We start from the raw sequence: 19,438 nt of genomic DNA on the forward strand, positions 1-19,438 counted from the left end.
GATGAACAATTCCAAAGAACTGCTGATACACATCCCATGCATTATTTGTAAGGTACCAATTACAGGCTCAAGCCTACTATTGAGCGTTATCTCAGGTTAGTGTGCATGTTCTGTAAATTTAACTTCCTTGCCAAAACTTCAAGATAAACCTGAGACAGGCACAGAAACCCCCAAACTGTCAAAGCCACTGTAAACATGGAATAATTTTTTAGCATTATAAAAAAAAACAACAAAACAACAAAAACCACCAACACAAACAATGGTCAATTCAGGCACCCCCATTTTCTTTGCCTTGCTGACAAGTAGCAGAGATAGTCAAGGGCACAGATTTCACCAGATGTTAATTTACTACTTATTTTCTATGGACTAATAAGAAACTGGTATAGACAGAATCACAGAATCTTTTGAATTGGAAACGACCCTTAAAGGTCACGACCAGCCTGGTCCAGACTTTGAATGTCTCCATGGATGGGGCTTCCACCACATCTCTGGGCAAGCTGCTCCAGTGCCTCACTGCCCTTACTGTAAAAAACTTCTACCTTATATCAAATCTAAATCTCCCATCTTTTGGTTTGAAACTGTTTCCCCTTGTCCTATCACAACAGACACCAATAAAGATGAAGTCCCCTTCTTTCTTATAGTCCTCCTTTAGATACTGAAAGGGGGCTATCAAGTCTCCCTGGAGCCTTCTCCAGGCTGAAAAAGAGCAGAATATTAGAATCTGCTCTTTTTCCAATACGAAATTCTTAGCAAATGCCTGTTAACCAATGACAGGGGCAGAAATACAAGCAACAGAAAGAGCCACAGACAATTTGGATCAGAAAGCACTGTTAAAAAATCCAGGTGAGAAGTGAAAGGAAGTTGCTAACAGTAGTGGGGACCTCTACTCAGACCAAACACCGCTAATAGCAGCTCTGTGCAAGGAGTAAGCTCCCAGTATCCTTCAGTAACTTATCAATGAAACCCTTTTCTCAGATGAACTGCAGTTTGGCTGTCATACTGCTGTCACCTGGACATTTCAGAAATTGGTTTTAATGGCATTCTCCCCAGGAGCTCAACACATATCTCCAGTTTAACTCCTGATTTTAAGATCGGCACAAATGTTCACTTATAAATGGCTTACTATTTTAAGACATTAAAATAGTACCTATTATCTCTACTCTGTTTTTTTTTTTTTTTTTTAAAGAAATGGATAAACACTGTACAATACACATTTATTCCAAACACACTTACTATTAATGCTATAGTGTTATTATTTTAAAAGGGAGTTTGTTTAAAGTATGAAATAAATTGCTTTTTAGCTATTTTCTTTCTATGTCTTTTCATAAGGAAGCAACCAAAGTCCAATTTGGTTTCAACTGAATTAACTGTCCAAGCAAAAAAGTCCCAGATTTTCTTACTGAAAAAGGAATTGTATTAAAAAAAAAAAAAAAAAAAAAGAGAATGTTACTGTCAGAGAACATCTTTAACCATTGGCACACTAGTAAATGAAAACTGAACAATTAGATCATGTCTACTACACAAGGAACCATGCAAGACATCCAATAATACTGCAATCTATGAACAGGTTTGTCTGGGCAGAAATAACAATCCTTGCCTCACCCTGCCAGCCAAGAGGAGGTTTGGGGCTTCTGGAAATGCACAGCATCAGTACTCATCCTTCCAAATTCGGTACCCTCTCTAAGCTCCCTATAATCATAAGAAAGCACCAGTACTAGATGTCTTGGAGATTACGAAGATCAAACATACATACACATACACCATATACCAGAGACACTGACAATGCTTTAATGTATTGGCACTTGAATTAATTTTGACAGTTTGCAATATCTATGTGCGCACATATATATACATGCTCACACACCCGCTCATTGTATCATGTCACCCTGACTCACTAGGAATTATACAGCACTGAACTAAATACGAGTCAGCTGAGGTTAGCTTTGAGGCTGAACTATCATTATAAAAGCAAAATGTCAAACAAAAGTAATAAATTTCCATATGCTTAGAGTATGTTGATCCAACCAATCATATACCATGAGGCTGGTTCAGCTTAAATCAGTGCTGCTGGAGGGCAGCTGCTCCTTATAGTCAAGCTATACCTGACCACATCAAGCTATTCCATCAGCTGAGGAAGATCAGCTTCACCTTTAAGAAACAATCCGTAGACACCTACACCAGAGGACAACAAAAGAACTGTAAGCTCAGCATGGTGAATTATGGAGAGACCCCATCTGATCTGAGCTCAAGCTGTTGCTTATAAGGCAAAAGAAAGCATGTTACAACTACCGTGCAAATATGAGCCAGGTATACAGAAAGCACTGAGAAACATTACAGGACTCAGACATAAGAATGCTGGACCACAGCAGAAATGTGTTTAGTTAGCACATCTTCTGGATAACTCAGCCAACCTCTATCTGTTGAGAGATGGCTCTAAAAGAGAGGAGCGTTACCCTCTCATCTTGTGCCAGATGAGCACACTGACTGCTAAGCAAACCTTATTTTCATATATTTCTCTCACAGAAGACAGGCTTGGAGGGACAGGCAGATGTATGGGGTCACATATAATAAAGATGAAAAATTATATTTTGCTCAGAACAACAGATGGCACTTCATCTTTTCAGGCCAACCAAAACTACAACACTGTGCTATTAACAAGACCAGCTTAGATTCAGCTTTAACCTGTCTTGCCTGCTTTAGAACTAGAGATGATTGAGCATTAATAAGCATTTACATTAAGTCCTTAGATATGAAGATGTTAGTTCAGGAGGGGATCCTTAGTTGCTAACATGTCTTGGCAAAACCAAGAAAACAGCAAGCAAACAAACAAACAAACAAAAAACACAAGAAAACAATGCAAAAATTGATGGATGCTATGAAGAAAAATGTTTCCGCTGCAATGCCAAACTAAAGCCATCTTCCAAACTACCAGGTAACTTTATCACTGTGCTTAGTTACCATTTCTAAGATGTACTTGACGTTTAAAGAAAGAGATAAATGAGAAGGAAGGGAATAAAGAAAAAAGCTGCTGAGGTATTTTAGCACCTCATCCATAACTATGATGGCCTCATCGGGTAGAGCCACTAAACCTTAAAGTTGAGATTACCTCTGAGAGCAAAGCTCATTCCTAAAGCACTCATCACCATCAGATCCAACTGTTGGAGGATACACTTAATGTTCTAATCTAGTTTTTTCCCTTCAAACATGAGTGAAGGTCAAGGATGACAGGGTAGGGAAATCAGGAAAAGCTGTTTCTCTGAAAGGGAAACAATATACATATATATAATTCCAGAAAGATCTAGATTCTTTTCCAGACTTTGCTAGTTGATTCATCAAACAAACCAAAAACCACACCAAATAACCAGGAGGTTAATTTTGTTAACAATGGGCGGATATACATAGAACAAAATTTTCAAGTTCACAGTTGCACATACAAATACATAACCAAAATGTATAGATATTTAATATATGCACACATAAAATGAAGTCAACTTTTAACCTTTAGCATGACAGGTGTAATCCTCCAGACATAAAGAGCTCTGTAAGTAAAGACACATGAAGTCCAAATCACAGCCTCCCCTGAAGTGTGTTTCTTATTGCTGTAAGATCTGGCAAGTTGATCATCCTTTACAGCAAGGGAAGTAAAAGCACACTGCTCAAGCACCAGCTACTGTGAAGCAGTTTGAAAATAACAGGTATAAAATGCTAAGGGAGATTCTCAGCACCACATGGCTGCTTGCCTATCAGTATTAAGAATTACCGGAGCACCTATACTAAGTATCTTAAAAAAGAAAGAAGATACACTCACGTTACAAATATTTCAGTACAGTCATGGATTGCAAGTTTGCACGAAACTTGTTAAGATATATTACAGTATCTATTTTTATTTGTTCGTTAAGTGATTCTGTTGCAAAATCAGCAAAGAGACCTGCAGAAACCTGTTCCAGGATGTAGTGTATGCATTATCAGTTATCAGCTGAGATATTCTAGAAAGAAAAAAAAGAAAAAGAAGTGCAGCTGTTATGTGACACAGAGAAATGAAAAACGATCAATCCAGATATCCCTCTCTTGTCCTTTCTAGTTCTCAGAAAGCTTTAGAGACCAAAATAACTGCAAGCCTTTCACTAACCAGGAGCACGAGGCACTGTGGCTGCTCCCCACAAGCAAAACACGGAGGTCTGGTGAAACAGCCTGCCAAACTAGCAACCGTAATCAATAGCCCATCATTCAGAGAGAACCCTCCAGCTTTGAGCGGTGGGACCAGGTCCTGCCGCCTCTGCTCAGCCTGCAGCGCTCCGCATTAAAAGTCACAGCTGCTCCATGCCGCCTGGACGGCCCGAGCCTACTCTCACACTGAAGCTTTAAAGCTGATATGAAATTTAAAAGGTGCAAATACTTTCTCAAATAATTACTAAGAAAATCTTCTTGGATGAGAAGCACGCATTGCACGGACAGCAAAAGGAAAACAAAAGCTCAGGCATTATCTAAATGATATCTGGCACTCAAATGGCAATCCTACCTCACTGTTAGGATAAGCGTTAAATCATCTCAGCCAGGCCACGAGTTTCGCTGTCTTTTCAATCTGTAGAAGTCACACGGAAGCTAAGGACAGCGGGTGGCAGCTTGTTGCTCCTACTGTCCTCTCACCGGAGCTATGAAAACAGCTGCCTTTATCACCGACCAGAAAACCGGGCACCATAACGTGACAAGGGCAGGGAACCGCTCGTTTCGCAGCGCTCTCCCTCACGGACCGGCTATTTCACAGCGGTAACGCACCGCGACAGCACCTGGCGCCCGGCTTTAAAGCACCGCGCGTAAAGCCCGCGGCAGCGGAGCCGAGGGAGAGCCCGGCTCCCGGGTAACGCCGAGGCGCACGCGGGGCTGTGAGCGGCTCGTTCCCACAGCGCAGCCCTTCCGCGGGAGCCCCCTGGCGAAGCCGCGGGGGAACTCTCCTGTCGGGACGGCTTCCCGCTCGGACCGAGACGCGAGGCCGGGGACGCGGCCGGTGGGCGGCAGCCCTTAGGCCCGGCCCACACAGGTACCCGGGGGCCTTTCTCCCTCCGCCGGCGCGGGGCCGCAGGTGGAGGGCCGGGCCGCGGCGCGGGCTCCAGACCCCGCCGGTCGGCCCCCAGACCTGCCCGCATCGGGCCGCTACGTGACCGAACGACGGGGGAAGGAACACGGAACGACGCGGCGAGGCCGGGGGAAGAGGAGCCGAAGCGGCCCCACGGCGAGCGGCCGCCCAGCCCCGCGCTGCCCGGGGCGCCGCGTTACCTTTCGAAGAGCAGCCGGATCATGAAGATGCAGAAGGCCAGCGGGAAAGCGAGGTAGAGGTCCTCCGCCTGCGGAAAAGAGGATTCCTCCGTGCTCTGCAGGTCGGCCCAGGTGACGTTGTGTGGCAGCCAGAACCTCTCGTTCCAGAACCAGGCGAGGATCCCTGCCATCTTTGCTTTGTCTGTTCTGTCGCGGCGCCCCCCGCTCCGTTCCGTTCCGCTCCGCCCGCCGGCCTCTCGCGCCGCGGCTGCCGGGGAAGAGAGGAGGATGCGGGCGCGTGTCAGCCCCGCGGATGCTGCTGCCGAGCGACGCTGCCGGCTCCCCGCCCCGACCGCCCGCCGGGGGTAGCGGCCGCCCCGCCTGTCACTCGGCCGCGCTGGCCCCCATTGGCTCCCGCCCGCTCCCCGCCGGCCGCCGTTGCGTGGTGTGCGGCTGCCAGAGGCTGCTCGGGGCCGGCCCCGCTGGCTGCCCGCGGCCGACTTCCCCCCGCCCCTCCCCTGCTTCCTCGCGGAGAGCCTGGGGGGCAGCACAAAAAGCCTTTCCAAACCGGAGCGCCCGTGTCGACCGAAAGAGTCCCCTCCCTTAGCGGCACCCACGACCGTTACCCTCTACTATTGAGTCGGACTGAAGGCGGGAGTCCTAGCCGAAAGGAGCCGCAGAAACGCCTCCCGACCTAACCCAGTACGCCAAACAGGAGTAAATGAGGCACGGACAGGTGTCTGGAGCACACGCCTCGGCGGAAGCAAATCTGAGGTGAGGGTTACTGCTTTCTATTCCCAGATTAAAAGTCTCTTGGAATGTATGTAGTTTATGACTGTTATCTCACAGCCTGGTCCTAGCAGATACAACCTACAAGAAGTTGTACAAGAAGAATATAGTTGTATCTGCTGGATTTCACAGAAATGATGTAAAGCAAATTTCAGTGCTGTCACGGCCTCAGGACTATAGACTAAGTGGTTTAGGTACAGACAAACCTACTTCAAGTCTTAGGTATACTTCTCCCACACCATCCCCTTTTCTGCCCTGCCTCACTTTATTTTTGGTTGGCTTCAGTTTTCTCCCCTACATCATCACACCCTCCAGCAGGCTACTGAGTACTTAGGAGAAGCTGACTGCTTTGCGAGGCACACCAGAATTTTATCATCCTGCATGGTTTGCTGCCAGCTTGCTCTTTATTTTTTTCCACTGGCTCTACTTGTCTTTCCTGAAAAACTAATGAAATACATCCTCATCTGTGCACTGACAGTTCTATGCTGAAGAAAATCCTAAGGTAAACACACAACACAATGAAACAGTGAAAAATACTATAGTTTTAACAAAGTTTGTCGTTTTTGTATATGGTGAGAATTGCCATCCAGGACATCGTGGGGATATTTAAGGGAATGCTTTGGCAAGATGGCCAAGGAATCATGCAGGTGAATGCACAATTGGATGCTTTTGGCTTATTGCTGAGCCAGAAGCAGATGTGTTTGCGAAGTTTCTGATTCAGTGGTCCCTTCCAGGGCAAAGAGAAAAGAGCTGGTAGCTGGAGGCTGCTCCATGGACACCCAGTTGTTCAAACCATCTGAAAAAAGTGTGGACCAGCAGCATTGGTCAGATCTATCTGGTCCTTTTCTTCCTTAGCTGTGGTGCTCACCACCAGTGCCCACCAGAGCCCTTCACAATGTTCCAAGCTCTTCTGGCTCCAGCCCCATGCGTAATTGTCTCAGGATCCTGCTGGGAGTTCCCAGCATGAGCACAACCTGCTATAAGCTGGGGCTTCGCTGACTTCCACTTAGAGAGAAACAGACTTTGGGAGTTGCATGCCTCTAATGCAGCCTTCTTTACCTACAAATCATGGTTTTTCTAGGCATAAGATAACATTTTTTATTTCCTCAAATCTGCAAAACTTTTAATGTGTACTCAAGCTGTAACTGGCTGCTGTCTACACTCCTTTTCCCAACCTCTCTCCCTTGGCCTCACAGCCAGATCTCACTCCAAGTCTGACTGACATAGAGCTTCTCCTGGGAGCTCATTTTCCAGCTCTCTCACCAACATCTAAGCTGGCTACTGCAAATACACTTATGCATCTCTTCAATTACAATACCCAGATCTTCCAGATCTCTCAATTCTCTGCATTGACTTGCTTGATCCTCAGCATTACCTCAGAAGTATAAACTTTGAAATCTACTGATGAAAAGCTCTTCAGATACAATTTCAATAGCTCACAATATGCAGAAAACCACTGGCTTAATTAATGGTAATTGTGTTTGAGACAAAGTTAATTTTAAATGGTAAACTGGTATCATTATTCTGCACCTAAATGTGATCTGTTTCTACAGTATTTTTTGATATTTCAATGTGAACAAATATATTCAGTATTGATGTCTGTTTCCAATACAATAAAATAGTTCCTTCCCAGACATTGCAGAGGCTCGTCAGCACTGGAGCTTGGTATTGCTTATGTGCAGATACCAGTAAGGAACTGGTCTGGGCAAAATGAACCTAGCCACAGCAATACTAAGAAGTTAATTCCTGCTGAACAATTAATACTACTTTGACTTTTCTGTAAGAGTAGAATTATTATTGGTCAACAGCACTCTAAGCATATCTGAAAAGACATTTCTGAAATATTTGGGTGGATAACCATTAAAATCTTTAAACTGAATTCAAACTGCTACAACAATCACGTGGAAGTAGCCCAAGGAAGACTATGGAATGAGAATGCCCGAATCTTGTGCTGTGGAGGGGTGATACTACAGAGGAGCTCAAAAAGCAGTTTCACTAATTTACAGTGGTTAATAACTTCTTTTTTTTTAAAAAAAACCTGCCTTTTAAAAAAAAATTATTTTTTTTGTTCATCTGCAGTCAACAGGAGTTTGCATTACACCTCTAAACTGCTTTGAGCCTGTTTGTTAGCATCCCTGCAACTGCACCATGCTGCAGGCCATCTGGAGGAGTTCCTTGACCAACCAGGAAAAGCTGCAGCAAAATGCATCTATCTCAAAGGACTACTAAGGAACTGAAAGAAACTAGCCTTTCCCCCCCCCCCCCCCCCCATTAAGTGTGCTGTAATTCTAGAGTGATACCAGGCTTCTACACATGCAATCACCCTTAGAGCCTGGGCCAGTCCCTTTAATGAAAGGAATACCATGTTACTCTAAGACTGGTTTTGTTAGACAAATCTGAACAGGGCTGTTACTGAACAGAGATGTCTGAGGCTGGCCTGTGTAAAGGCAGTGGAGCCAATCCCATTTCCACAAGGCCATATTGTTGGGCCTTTCAGCAGCAGACTACTTAGCAAAAGGGTCGAGTGTTGGCTGGATGTCATTTGGCCTCTTCATGCCACCAGGAAGGGCTGCAGGATTCAGCAGGCTAAGCTATGTCTCCAGGCTGTTCTTCTGACTGCCTGCTAATCACAACAGGTGTGAGGCTTCCACTTTTTTTGTGCTGTTATTTTTGTTAGTTTTCCTAAATCATTTCACCCAAAAAGTAAAACCACATGAACAGAGTGGCAGTCTTCATTATGAGATCTATCCTAGGCCTTCAAATCAGTCCTGACTTCCGCATGCGCCTGTTGTTGAGCAGAAGAAACTAGTCTGACTTCACCCAATTAGCAAGTGATGTACACTGAGCTTACTGTCAGAGCTCTGTGTAATAGAGCTTAAAATACATCAGTGCAGTAGGTGTCCCCAAGTTGCATCACTTCAGTCTTTCAAATGTTTTTATCTTGGCAGACAGGAGGGTTTTGATACTTGGGAAGACATGCAATTGTAATTAGTTTGGCTGCTGTGAAAAGATGCGTGGACAAATGACTTTAGTTGAAAGAATGGTTTATGTGCCTCAGGAGGGTTTGTGCATTGTGCTGGGCTCCAATTCAGGTTGACCCAAAGCAGAACTGCTCTGTGAGGACTGGTCAGAAGCAAAAGAGGAAGCAAGGATTGAGTCACTATATATCCATGCTTCATATTTCTCCATTGTTCACTTTGGTTTGGCTTCCTGCACTAGCTTTAAAGGAAGCGTGCCAAAGTGTACATTCTAATTATGATACAGTCATAGTTCACAATTCCAGTATTGCTTAACCACGTAAGCTGAATTAGATTCTATTCACACTATGATAAAGTCAGTCAATCTTTTACATTCATTTTGACTAGTGTGCCCCAAAGAATTTAATTTGCCAGACTTTTAGTGTAGTCAGACTGGAAAAAGGGCTGATTTTATCTCATTTGAGCTAGTTGCAGCATTACACTTGAATTGGCACTTCAGATGCATCCATTTCATGCCTATTTGCATGGCCAGGTTTGGGCTAGAAACTCATAATGATCTACTTAGTAAAGGAACTTCTCAAACCTTCTGGCAGTTCAGGTTATTGGTGCATGGAGCCGTATGGATCTTGTCTCAGCATCTAGTGATACTCAGGGGGACTGCAGGCTTCAAGTAGTCCAGCCTTATTTACATGTTCCATAAAATCTGGGCACTAACCAACCACAAAGCTGTGCCAGACTCTACAATGAGCATGTAGCCTGGAGTCTGTGCCAGCTTTACATCAGCTGCAAGGGAGTAGACAATACCTGACCAGAGAGCTAATCTGGCATAAAGGCATCTACTTCAACACTAACTCATCAGACTGTTTACACTGGTTTTACACTGACAGTGTGAGTTTGAGATCAGTACTTCCCTCCTCATGGCTGCAAGTTTTGCATCAGTCATGGCAGCCCGAGTTACTCACTGTGTTATCTATCCACAGTCCTGAGAGCTCACCCTCAGAGTGAAATTTGCTTACTGGTTATCTTCAGCCAGCTTCCAAAGTGATTATATTCTGCCCAGAGGAACACTTGCCCAGTCATCTCATTTGTTTCTCCCTCACAAAGCTCTTTTAAATATAGCTGCACATTAATCATCTGTTAACATGCTTGTGTTCACACATGGATGAGGCCATTTTTGATTAGTATTTGGTTTTAAAGACCCCACATAGACGTACATTATTAGTTACCTCAAAGCTAGATGACAGGCAACTTGCTGGCAATAGATTTATATTTTCTTATTACATAGTTTTAAATGGCTTCCTTATAAATTTGCTATACTTGTGTCACAAGTGTACAGGGAAACCTGTATATATGTTTGGTTTGACTGAAACTATCAATGCCAATTTATCAGATTAGCATTTACATCTTCTCAAATCAGAAAAATATATTATTCTGACAATTTTAAGCCAGAGTATCAATTTTTCTTTGTAGCAACATCACAAGAGTGAGGTTATTTCTCTCAAGTGAATTGGAAGCAAAATATAAATCAAAGGATTGGTTAAAATTGGGCACATCGTGGCTGTGTGATACAAGTATACTTTTAAAGCTCCAGGCAGTAATGAAAGAATACCCTAGTTTCACTGGAAGGGTCAACACTCTCTAGATGGCAAGTCATGCAGGTATGTCAGCTAAGTGGCAAAGATACTAGGCAGCTACACTGGTGACCCACAAGCCATGCTCCCTGTTGGGAGCACTCTAATGCTCTCTGTTCTCTACCCTGAACATAACTTACTGCATCCTGTAAATAGGATCATAAGCCTGTGAAAGGAGGCTGACAGCATTTTGTCTCCTGTCTCTATTACACAGCTCAATAAACAGCTACCATAAACATCAGGCTGCAAATTAGCTAGGTATGGCTGTAAGATTTTTCTGAATGGGACCTGTAGTACCCAATTCTTTCTGCCCAGAGTTGCGCAAAGCAGAACAGGCTTCTCAAGCTTCATTTCTGATCCACTGTGTATTCTCTCTTTGGCTAGTTCATGCTGGGTAATTAACCAACAGAAAACTGAGGTTTTCTTCACCTTGACTGTGAAAAAGGGACAGGTTCTATTTCTTCTATGAAAACAAAAAGCACCAACATATTTTCTCAGATTTTGTATATAGGTATTATGTTCTAATTACATAAAACAGTTATATACCTTGATATAAGTTTCATTTAATCATTAAGTGCCATCATTTTACCCTCCCTAGTGGGCTCATGTCTCCACTTAGACCGGTAGCTGCAGCCAATCTGTGTTCTCTAGAGTATTTACTCTCACTGAAGCCCTAAAGCTGCCACACACTGTGCTTGGCTTCCCCCTGAAAGCAGTCAAGGAACAGTAACAGACACACCAGCAAAATCTCCCTAGCTATTTATCTTTTTTTTTTAATTATTATTCATTCTCATCCACAGGGTCTTTTGGGATAACTAGAGGCTTATTTAACAGTTCTTTAATTAAGAAATGTGGATATTTATGTGTCAAGCTAAGCATCCAGCAGAAGTGAAAGAACTTGTTCACCCAAATTTAATGTTGGCGTGGCCTTGAATACTGAGTACAAGACCAGTAAGCATCCTTATTTGAAAACAGACACATAGAGGAACATAAATGATTTTTACCCAAGCCTTACTAGCAACAAAACACCAATACAGAAAATGCAGCAAACAAAGGGTCTAATGCAAATGGAAAAGTAGTACAAAGGAAAAGTGCTCACCTGTCACCTGATCTAGGCTTGCAGGAAAAACCTCCACAAGGAAGGAATTCCTAATCAAAGAGCCTTCCACAGTGGTAGCCAGCCCTTAAATGAGGTCTAAGAGAGGTGCAGCCAGGCTCCACTCCTGGCTGAATTACCTTCACCTGTGCTCACTAGCCTGGTCCTTTACCATGTGCTCCATCAGAGCTTCAGGCTGTTACTCAACAGTTACCACACAGAAGGAACCCCCAGGGAATTTAGCATAGCCTCTATAACTAGTATTGGACACCCATAAAACAATCTATTCAATGGATCCCATAGCACCCCTTAATGTTTAAACAGAGCACTAAGGAAACAAATGTGTACAGAAGGCCTTTAGCCAGAAGATCTGATTTGCTAGTTTGTTACCACACTGTAAAAATTCACAGCAAATAAGTTGCCATATTTGTACAGATACTATGTAACGTTTCTATGTTAAACACATATTTCTAAAAGCTTAAGGAAGAATACCATAGAGTTGTTTTGTGGATATTCGCCAGAAAGATAAGGCAAACTTGGAAAAGCGTGCCCCAGGAAAGCATATTTGTAGTTGTAAGGTGGAATGATACAAAGACGGTAACAAAGAAAGTAACAGATATTCAAAAAGTTATTTATAAGAAAAATCTCACCAATGCAGATGCCTTCACTAGGAAAGGCTGAAACAATCTCCACCAAGGAACAGTCTTCAAGAGAGGCTGCCTTAGTGGTGGTCAGCCCTTAAATGAGGCCTAGAGGAGGTGTAGTCAAGCTCCATCCCTTCAGTGAGCACAGCTAAATTACTCTCACCTGTGCTCCCACAGCTGACCCAACACTTGCCTCAGCTGATTAATCAGAGGTTCAGGGTGTGATTACCAATTTCCCATACAGTAATGCTAGCTTTTTAAACAATTCAAATGTTAATTTAAGAAAAAGATTCAAAGAACAGTAGCCAACAGTAATGATTTTAGACCTTTTAGCAAAAATGCTAAGTCATAGCCTGAACCAGTGATTGAGCACCTGGTGGGAAGTCAGGGACAACCCAGGGGAGCTCAGTTGCATGCAATGTACCTGAGTGGCTGGAAGGGGTGGAGTCAGAATCCAGCCCTTTCCAGACCTCATTTAATGGTTGGCAGTGGAGGTGGGCATGCTTCTTGCTGGAGATCTTTGTCTATTTGGGGCCTTGTGAAGGTGAGTAGTTTCTTTCTGTTATTCTTATGGCAATGGTTTTTGTATTTGAATGTCACGGGTTAACCAAAAATCTACCTGTGTTTGTGATAGGCGGGGATGCTTACCACTATACTAACAAGGATGGGATTCAAACCCATGCTTTTTTCTTGCTGTAGTCTAGGATCTTGCTGTTCTGTTGTCTTTGCTATGCTTTCTTTCTGCTGTGTTATGTATCTCCATCTCTAAAAGCTTTTTCTTTTGTATGAAAGATTACGGATTTTGTGGTTTTAAATCATTGTGTATAATTTTGTTCTGGTGTTAATGGCAATTTTGTCTCTAATTTCAATGGAATACTATTAGATTAACAGAAAAGTCAACTTGAGTTTATTTTTTATTTGTCATCATATTGTTGCTATTTTGCTTTATTTGTGGTACATTTAGGTTTCATACAAATTAATAATAATACAATGAGTAAGACTTTATTTTTTTAGCTCAGTCACAGAGCTTTCTAAGAACTGATCTGAACAAATCAAGTACGACAATGAATCTATTTAATAAAAACAAAATTTGTGTTGGGGACTTTAATGCACTAGACACAAGAGAGATATTGTAGTTTATTCATTTCCTAGTTATTAGCTGGTACTCTTGAGGTCGGTGTTCTTAATCGTTGTATGCAAATCAAGTAAATTATGTGCTGTAAGGTATTCTTTCATTAGTGTTGCCTCCTGATGTGCTGGCTTCTGTTGTGGTGGGGAGGAAGCCTCCTTCTGCACAATGAAAGGGGCCTGGCTGTAATTTGGGAAATTTCACAAACAGAAATTTTATGCTAGAAACCACTTTTTGTCAGCTTAGCAAGTTCATGAAAGACAAAATAAATACAGCTGTAAATGCTCAGGAGCTTCCCTGCTAAAAAAGCTCTGTATCGAGACATCTAAATTAAATAGGAGAATTCATGCCTAGCAGCTGAGAGTAGCTAAATAGTATCAATTAATATTGGTAGGCCTTTTTTGATAAAATTTTTTCTCCAAAGTTTATCTTCTCTCAAAACAGTGACTTTTTATTAGGTAGGCTCTTTTGTGGAAAGAAAATGGTATAACTTATGTTAAACACAGTATTTTTAACTAGCAAGTTTATCTGTGTCATAGATTGCTATTGTTTATCAGTGAAAGAGGTTTTAATTTACTAAGCCCCAAGTAATTAAAGCAGGAAGATGATGCTGATGGAAACAAATAAGTGAAATAATGCAAACCACAATGGACTCTATTTCTAACTATGCATCTAGTGTAGCAGCAGAGGATGGAAATCAAGCTGGCTGGGGCCCAACATGTTTGCAGTAGAGGGAAGAAAGGGAGTTAAAGAGAGCCAGTTTAAAGTAAGAAAAAGATTATCCTGTTGCACCTTCCAGTGGATTTGATCACCAAGTGCAACATATTTTATGTCTGCTCCTAGGGGCAGATAGAAGATGGAGAGATGTTCTGACATGACTGATTGAATCTGAATGACACAGACGAGGCCAGTTCTCTCTCATCTCATTATAATTATTTGAGGTTGTTTGACCTTTTTCTTCAGAGCATTTTCTGCCACATGTGGAATTGCAGCATCACGGTCCAGAGTGGAAGAAGTGCAGCTGTTAGGAGTGGAAGGCTGAGCTGGGATGGGTCAGCTGTTGCCTGGGTCATGAAGGGAAATTTTCCTGCACTGAAGTGGGATTGTGACAAGCTGTTTCAGGAAACAATAGAAGCAGGCAGTCCACTATAGGAACATGTTTTCAAACAGGCAAAAACTCTTTACATGAAGTCACTGAAGTGAGACAAAATCACACAGCAATACTGAATTGCAAAATGTACCCCTCATAATTTGCCTGTCTTTAAATTAATACCACCTCTTTAAATCATGGAAAGTCCTTTATGTATTATTTTCAAGTCCTCTAGAGCACGGTTATTTGGATGGGGGGTTTCTGCCCTTTTTTTTTTTTTTAATCAAAATGCTTATTATCAAAATGCTTAATTTCTAGATTAAGCTGTGTGGCTACATCAGTGCTCCCCTGGCATGTTATTTTGCGTTACATATTGTGCCCTGTTATGCAGGTTTTTTTTAGATATCACTTGAAGTCATGATGGGCTGCATTAATAGCAGCATTGGTAGTCACCATGTGAGGAAGCAGTTAGTGTCAATTTGTCAACTCCTTTTAACTGAAGTTGGCAGTGGCAATTTTCTTCTTTCTATTTTCTTTTCTGTCAGTTGAAAACTGAAAAGACCTGGAGACCCAGCAGTCAATGCTTTGCAGGTGTTCTTTTGTAAAATGAGAATGTTAATTAGGTATCTGAATCAAATTGGTTTTTTTGGTTGTTTTTTTGTTTTTTTTTTTAACTTTCTGCATCAATGGTTTTTTTCCAATGCTTGCATTTTCCAGATTTCTCACTTCTTTCCAAGCTATTTTTCTTTCTCACGTGACTGCTTATCTTCTGCCCTTTCCTGTGTATGTGGTCATACTCTTCTTACTCCACATTCACTAAATTTAAGTTGTGAGAATTTGTGTATTTTTACTGCAGTATTATTTGAGATAGTTAACAAGTTTATTTATTGGTGCACTCATATTATCTTTGGTTTCATGCTGATTTGACTACAGAATCAGCCTAGGAAGTGAGAGGAAAAACAGCATCAACTATACAAGCAGAGGCTATTTTGAACAGGAATTAACAGGCTACTAAAACATGTTTTCAAATTCACTCACTCACAAATACTGAAGATTGTTGGCATGTTTACCACAACATTCTCAGAACGTGTAGTCATCTAGTAAAACATAGCATGGAATGAAGTGAGTGCAAGCATGAGCAAGGATTTTGCCACTGGTTTTTGAGTAATGCTCAAAGATTTTCAACTTCAGAGATAAAAAGGTACTAGCTATATAACTAATGTTTATTGCTGAGGAAATAGTTGGATTTGTGTTCTGAAACAAACCAAATTTTCATTCTTTATATCAGTGCTGTTTTTTTTGTGCAGAAGGCTCAGATACTGGAGGGGAGCAACTGAAAGAAGCAACAAGAAGCCTATCATTAGCAGTATTTTTCCCCCCTCTTGATTTCATTGGTGCACAAGACAGCAGCAGCAATTTCAAGCTCTGGCACCACTGACTGGCTCAAGGATCCATGTGAAGCTGCTAAAAAGGGAACTGCTCCTGACAGTGGCTGATTTAATGATTTGTCATCTGTCTGGCAGGAGCAGATATCAGCATCTTGTATGCAACATTACATCACATTCCTTAGAAAGGGCTATTTCCCATTCTAGGAGCTAAGAGCATCAGAAAAATAACTTAGCCCATCACTTGTGAGATTTGCCAACACAGTGTTGACCAACATAGCCATGCCATAATGTTGGGTTGGAGAGAGAGTATTAAGATGGTAGTAGCTTGTATGTCTCAGCTTCTTTTAACATCGTTGGGGAGGCCACACTCATCCATCCCTGATAACACATTGGGATTGGTGTTGAGAGAAAAATTACCAGTCTTGGCCTTCTATGGCTAGCTACTAAGGAACTTTAATAAGTTTTTGCATTGGAAAGATTTCTAAGTGGTTTTACAAGGAGAACAAACATGTCTCTGTACATAACTCAAACTATCTACCAATCTCATCCCACTGTTATTTCTGGCCAAATAACTGATGATGTGGCGAAAGAGGCCACCTAGAAGTTTGACTTCTGAGTTTACTATTTTTTTTATTGAATATTCTAAGTCCTTAAATCCTATGACCTTCTACTCTTAATGTCATTTTGTTCTTAAGCAGATGTTAATCAATTGCACTCTTTTAAACCTATCAATGTTACCCAATATGTCGCTTCATAGACCTACTATAGTATTTTAGTGGGGGACTCCTAGAGATCCTTTTGTTACTATGACTCATTGCCTTATTTTCCTAGTGCATCAATTCTTGCCATGTCTATCATTTCCTTTAGCTGAAGGTTTCTAATTCTTCTTGATGTCAGGACTTCTTAAGGGAGCATTAACAGAGTTTAAGAATCTTTCTGTTGAACAAGGGAGCAGTGTTCAAAGAGGTACACAAAGGGGTGTAATGTTCTAAATATCTCAGCTGGTAGGAAAAGATTTCTAAGCTGAAACACAGCTTAGTCTTCCTGCAACTCCAAGCAGCTTTATAAGCATTCTAATCCTGAAATTTTCCTGTTGTCTTAGTGAAACCCTACTGCCTCCTTTAAAGTTAGTTTTTACACAGGAATAGTCTACTGCATTTTTTTGTTTCTGTCTTAAGTACAGATTGAAATTTACATTCCTCTTTATTTCAAAACTAATAAATTGCACACAAAGAGAATATCGTAATGGCCTTCTGCATTATTTACAGTGTTCTCCACAGGAATCTAACACTAGCTCTGCAGTGTCTCATAGTCTCTATTAGCATTCCTTTTTTCTGATGCTCTCAAGTTGTGTGGTGATGCTGGTAGCTGCATCAGGATTTGAGCAATTTCAAATTTCCTCATGGTCAGTTACCCGTGTGTATCTACAGCTCTCCTCGTTTTTCTGGCTTCAGAGACAGTTGTGTTATCTCTGAAATGCAAACCAGAAAGAAAAGATGCATGAAAATAGGACTGTTGGCAGCAAGTGGAGTCAGATCAGTAAACTACTTTCACTTTTTTCCTTTGGAAACATAGAGAACATAACTGAAGCAATTCTCTTTCCCCTGAAAACATTTTTGCTGTTCTATTCTGATCTACCTCTGTTGCTGCAGACAAGGCCAGAGCCCTGACCTTCCTTCCTAGCCTCTGCCCGGCATATGAACAGGTATTCTGTACAGTCTTGCAGGGCAGCAGACAGGAAAGAAAATAAAGTGGTGGAAGGAATGATGCTGTGTATGTGGGGTGGAGGTGGGGGGAACAGAGGAGATAAAATGCATATTCAGAATTGTGCGATGGAAACAAATGTACAAGAAGTATAAGCTGGACCTGGCTGGCAGGTTGGGTTTTCTGCTTACCTGGAAATTCATTGTGTGTCTGTAGGGTGATCTTGTCCTACCTCACAGCACCCTGCTTATCAAGTGTGGTTGGAAAGTCCCTGCATGATTCAGAAGAATCAAGAAAGCATAAGCTGTCTTAATTGTTAGAGCCCCAGAGATCCAAGGCTGTAGATAAGGGGTAAATAAAAAGAGGAAAGGAACTCCAATCATGAACTTATGTTAATTAAAGACAAAATAGATGCGGATACAATTTTCAGGATGTGGTGAGTCTGCTATTCCCAGGGCTCATTGTAAGGACTTAATCCTCATCTATCTTGACTGCATGCTACAAGGGTTAATTGGCATTCATAAACCATAAGATATGAAATGGGCTAATAAATTACAAGCATCCTTAAAAAGTAGTACCTGCTTAGAAAATTAGTAACATGAATAACTTAGTTCTGAAAATCGTATCCTACATTTAAGCCTTCAATTTAAAATCACTCCAAATTTCACCAGTAAACACGCAAAATCCCACTTTCCAGGGAGCAACAAAAAGACAGGCTAGAAGCTAGAAAGGATTGGCAGTTGGAGGAAAATGTAGTTGTATGACTGTTCCCTTATGCCTGAAGTTTTACTCAGAAAGAGATCTTTTTAATGCTGCTTTTGAATTATGTTTCTTTTGATGCCCTAACCTGAAGAGAGCTGCCTGCCACCTACGGAGCAGCCAGAACGGGCAGAAACCACCTCTTTATTGATTTGTCTGATGTTTTTGTGAGAGCCTTGAATGGAGCAAAACACTAATAGCCTATGGGTTGTTATCAGTGGGGAGCTGGGCACTGGGAGTGCAGAGGGGACCTGGAACACAGGTGGACCTCCTGCGTGTCACACACCAAGTGGGATCAGCACCTGCTGCAGGAGTGTACCAAAAGGTGTAGGGGCTTGCTTACTTTTGCAGTTTATGATGAAAGAGGAATATGGCAATTAGGAGTAAACAATTACTGTTACCCCCTCCTAGGGAAAAATGGAGGCTGCAATGCCACCTGTATGAACGTGTCAGGAGGAAAGCATACTATAGGGATGGACAAGGGCTGCAGTCTGTATGCTATCACCCTTTCTCATGGTTTTGAAAAGCACCAGCAGAGCAGCTTGCGGGCATTAACCTGGGTGGACTCTTTTAAGTATCATTACACACATAAGCTTGAGACAGACTCCTGAGGGGAATAGTTAGTTTACTACAACTGATTGAGATATGTTCACACAGCGCACACACAGTCTTCTCCTGGGGCATTTTTACTGGTTGTAAAATAGCAGTCAATTTATACTAAGGTATGTGCAATGTCTACCACATGTTACAGTCAACCCAAGGGCTATATTTCTAGGAGTTCATTATACAAATTTAAGATTACAGTTAGCAGCAACAATAAAAAAAGCAAAGCTGTTGTCCCTGGGAAGAGTGGTGACCAGATTCTTGGAGGAAGTGGCAGGCTGGAAATGAGTCTGTGATATTGGGTAATTCCCTAAAAGCCTGAAGGATTTGGCTCTATGACACAAACTCTTCTCTCTGTAAATGTGGCCTCCTTG

The 19,438-nt window shown here is 42.0% G+C and overlaps 2 protein-coding genes across 6 annotated transcripts in view; one reads left to right on the forward strand and one right to left on the reverse strand.

Moving 5' to 3' along the window:
* Window positions 1-5,583, reverse strand: part of CERS6 (ceramide synthase 6) — an 80,870-nt gene extending 75,287 nt beyond the window's left edge. Inside the window, exon 1 of one of the 2 annotated variants that reach the window (XM_015868584.2) lies at window positions 5,275-5,583. In XM_015868584.2, the coding sequence (XP_015724070.1) occupies window positions 5,275-5,444 (170 nt within the window). In that variant the 5' untranslated portion in view covers window positions 5,445-5,583. The remainder of the gene's footprint in view (window positions 1-5,274) is intronic. The other variant, XM_015868585.2, reaches the window with a different exon arrangement.
* Window positions 5,584-5,771: 188 nt separating this feature from the next.
* STK39 (serine/threonine kinase 39) overlaps window positions 5,772-19,438 on the forward strand; it is a 112,552-nt gene continuing 98,885 nt past the window's right edge. For 2 of the 4 annotated variants that reach the window (XR_004307918.1, XM_032445772.1), the window contains exon 1: window positions 5,785-6,027. Coding sequence is in view for 2 of the 4 variants with exons in the window: in XM_032445772.1 (XP_032301663.1) it covers window positions 5,975-6,027 (53 nt within the window). In the remaining 2 variants the exon portion in view is untranslated. Of the gene's footprint in view, window positions 6,028-19,438 lie in introns of all 4 variants that reach the window. The other 2 variants (XM_032445771.1, XM_015868579.2) reach the window with 2 other exon arrangements.

Source organism: Coturnix japonica, chromosome 7 (assembly GCF_001577835.2).
Source record: "Coturnix japonica isolate 7356 chromosome 7, Coturnix japonica 2.1, whole genome shotgun sequence".
In the NCBI taxonomy this organism is placed as follows: domain Eukaryota; kingdom Metazoa; phylum Chordata; class Aves; order Galliformes; family Phasianidae; genus Coturnix; species Coturnix japonica.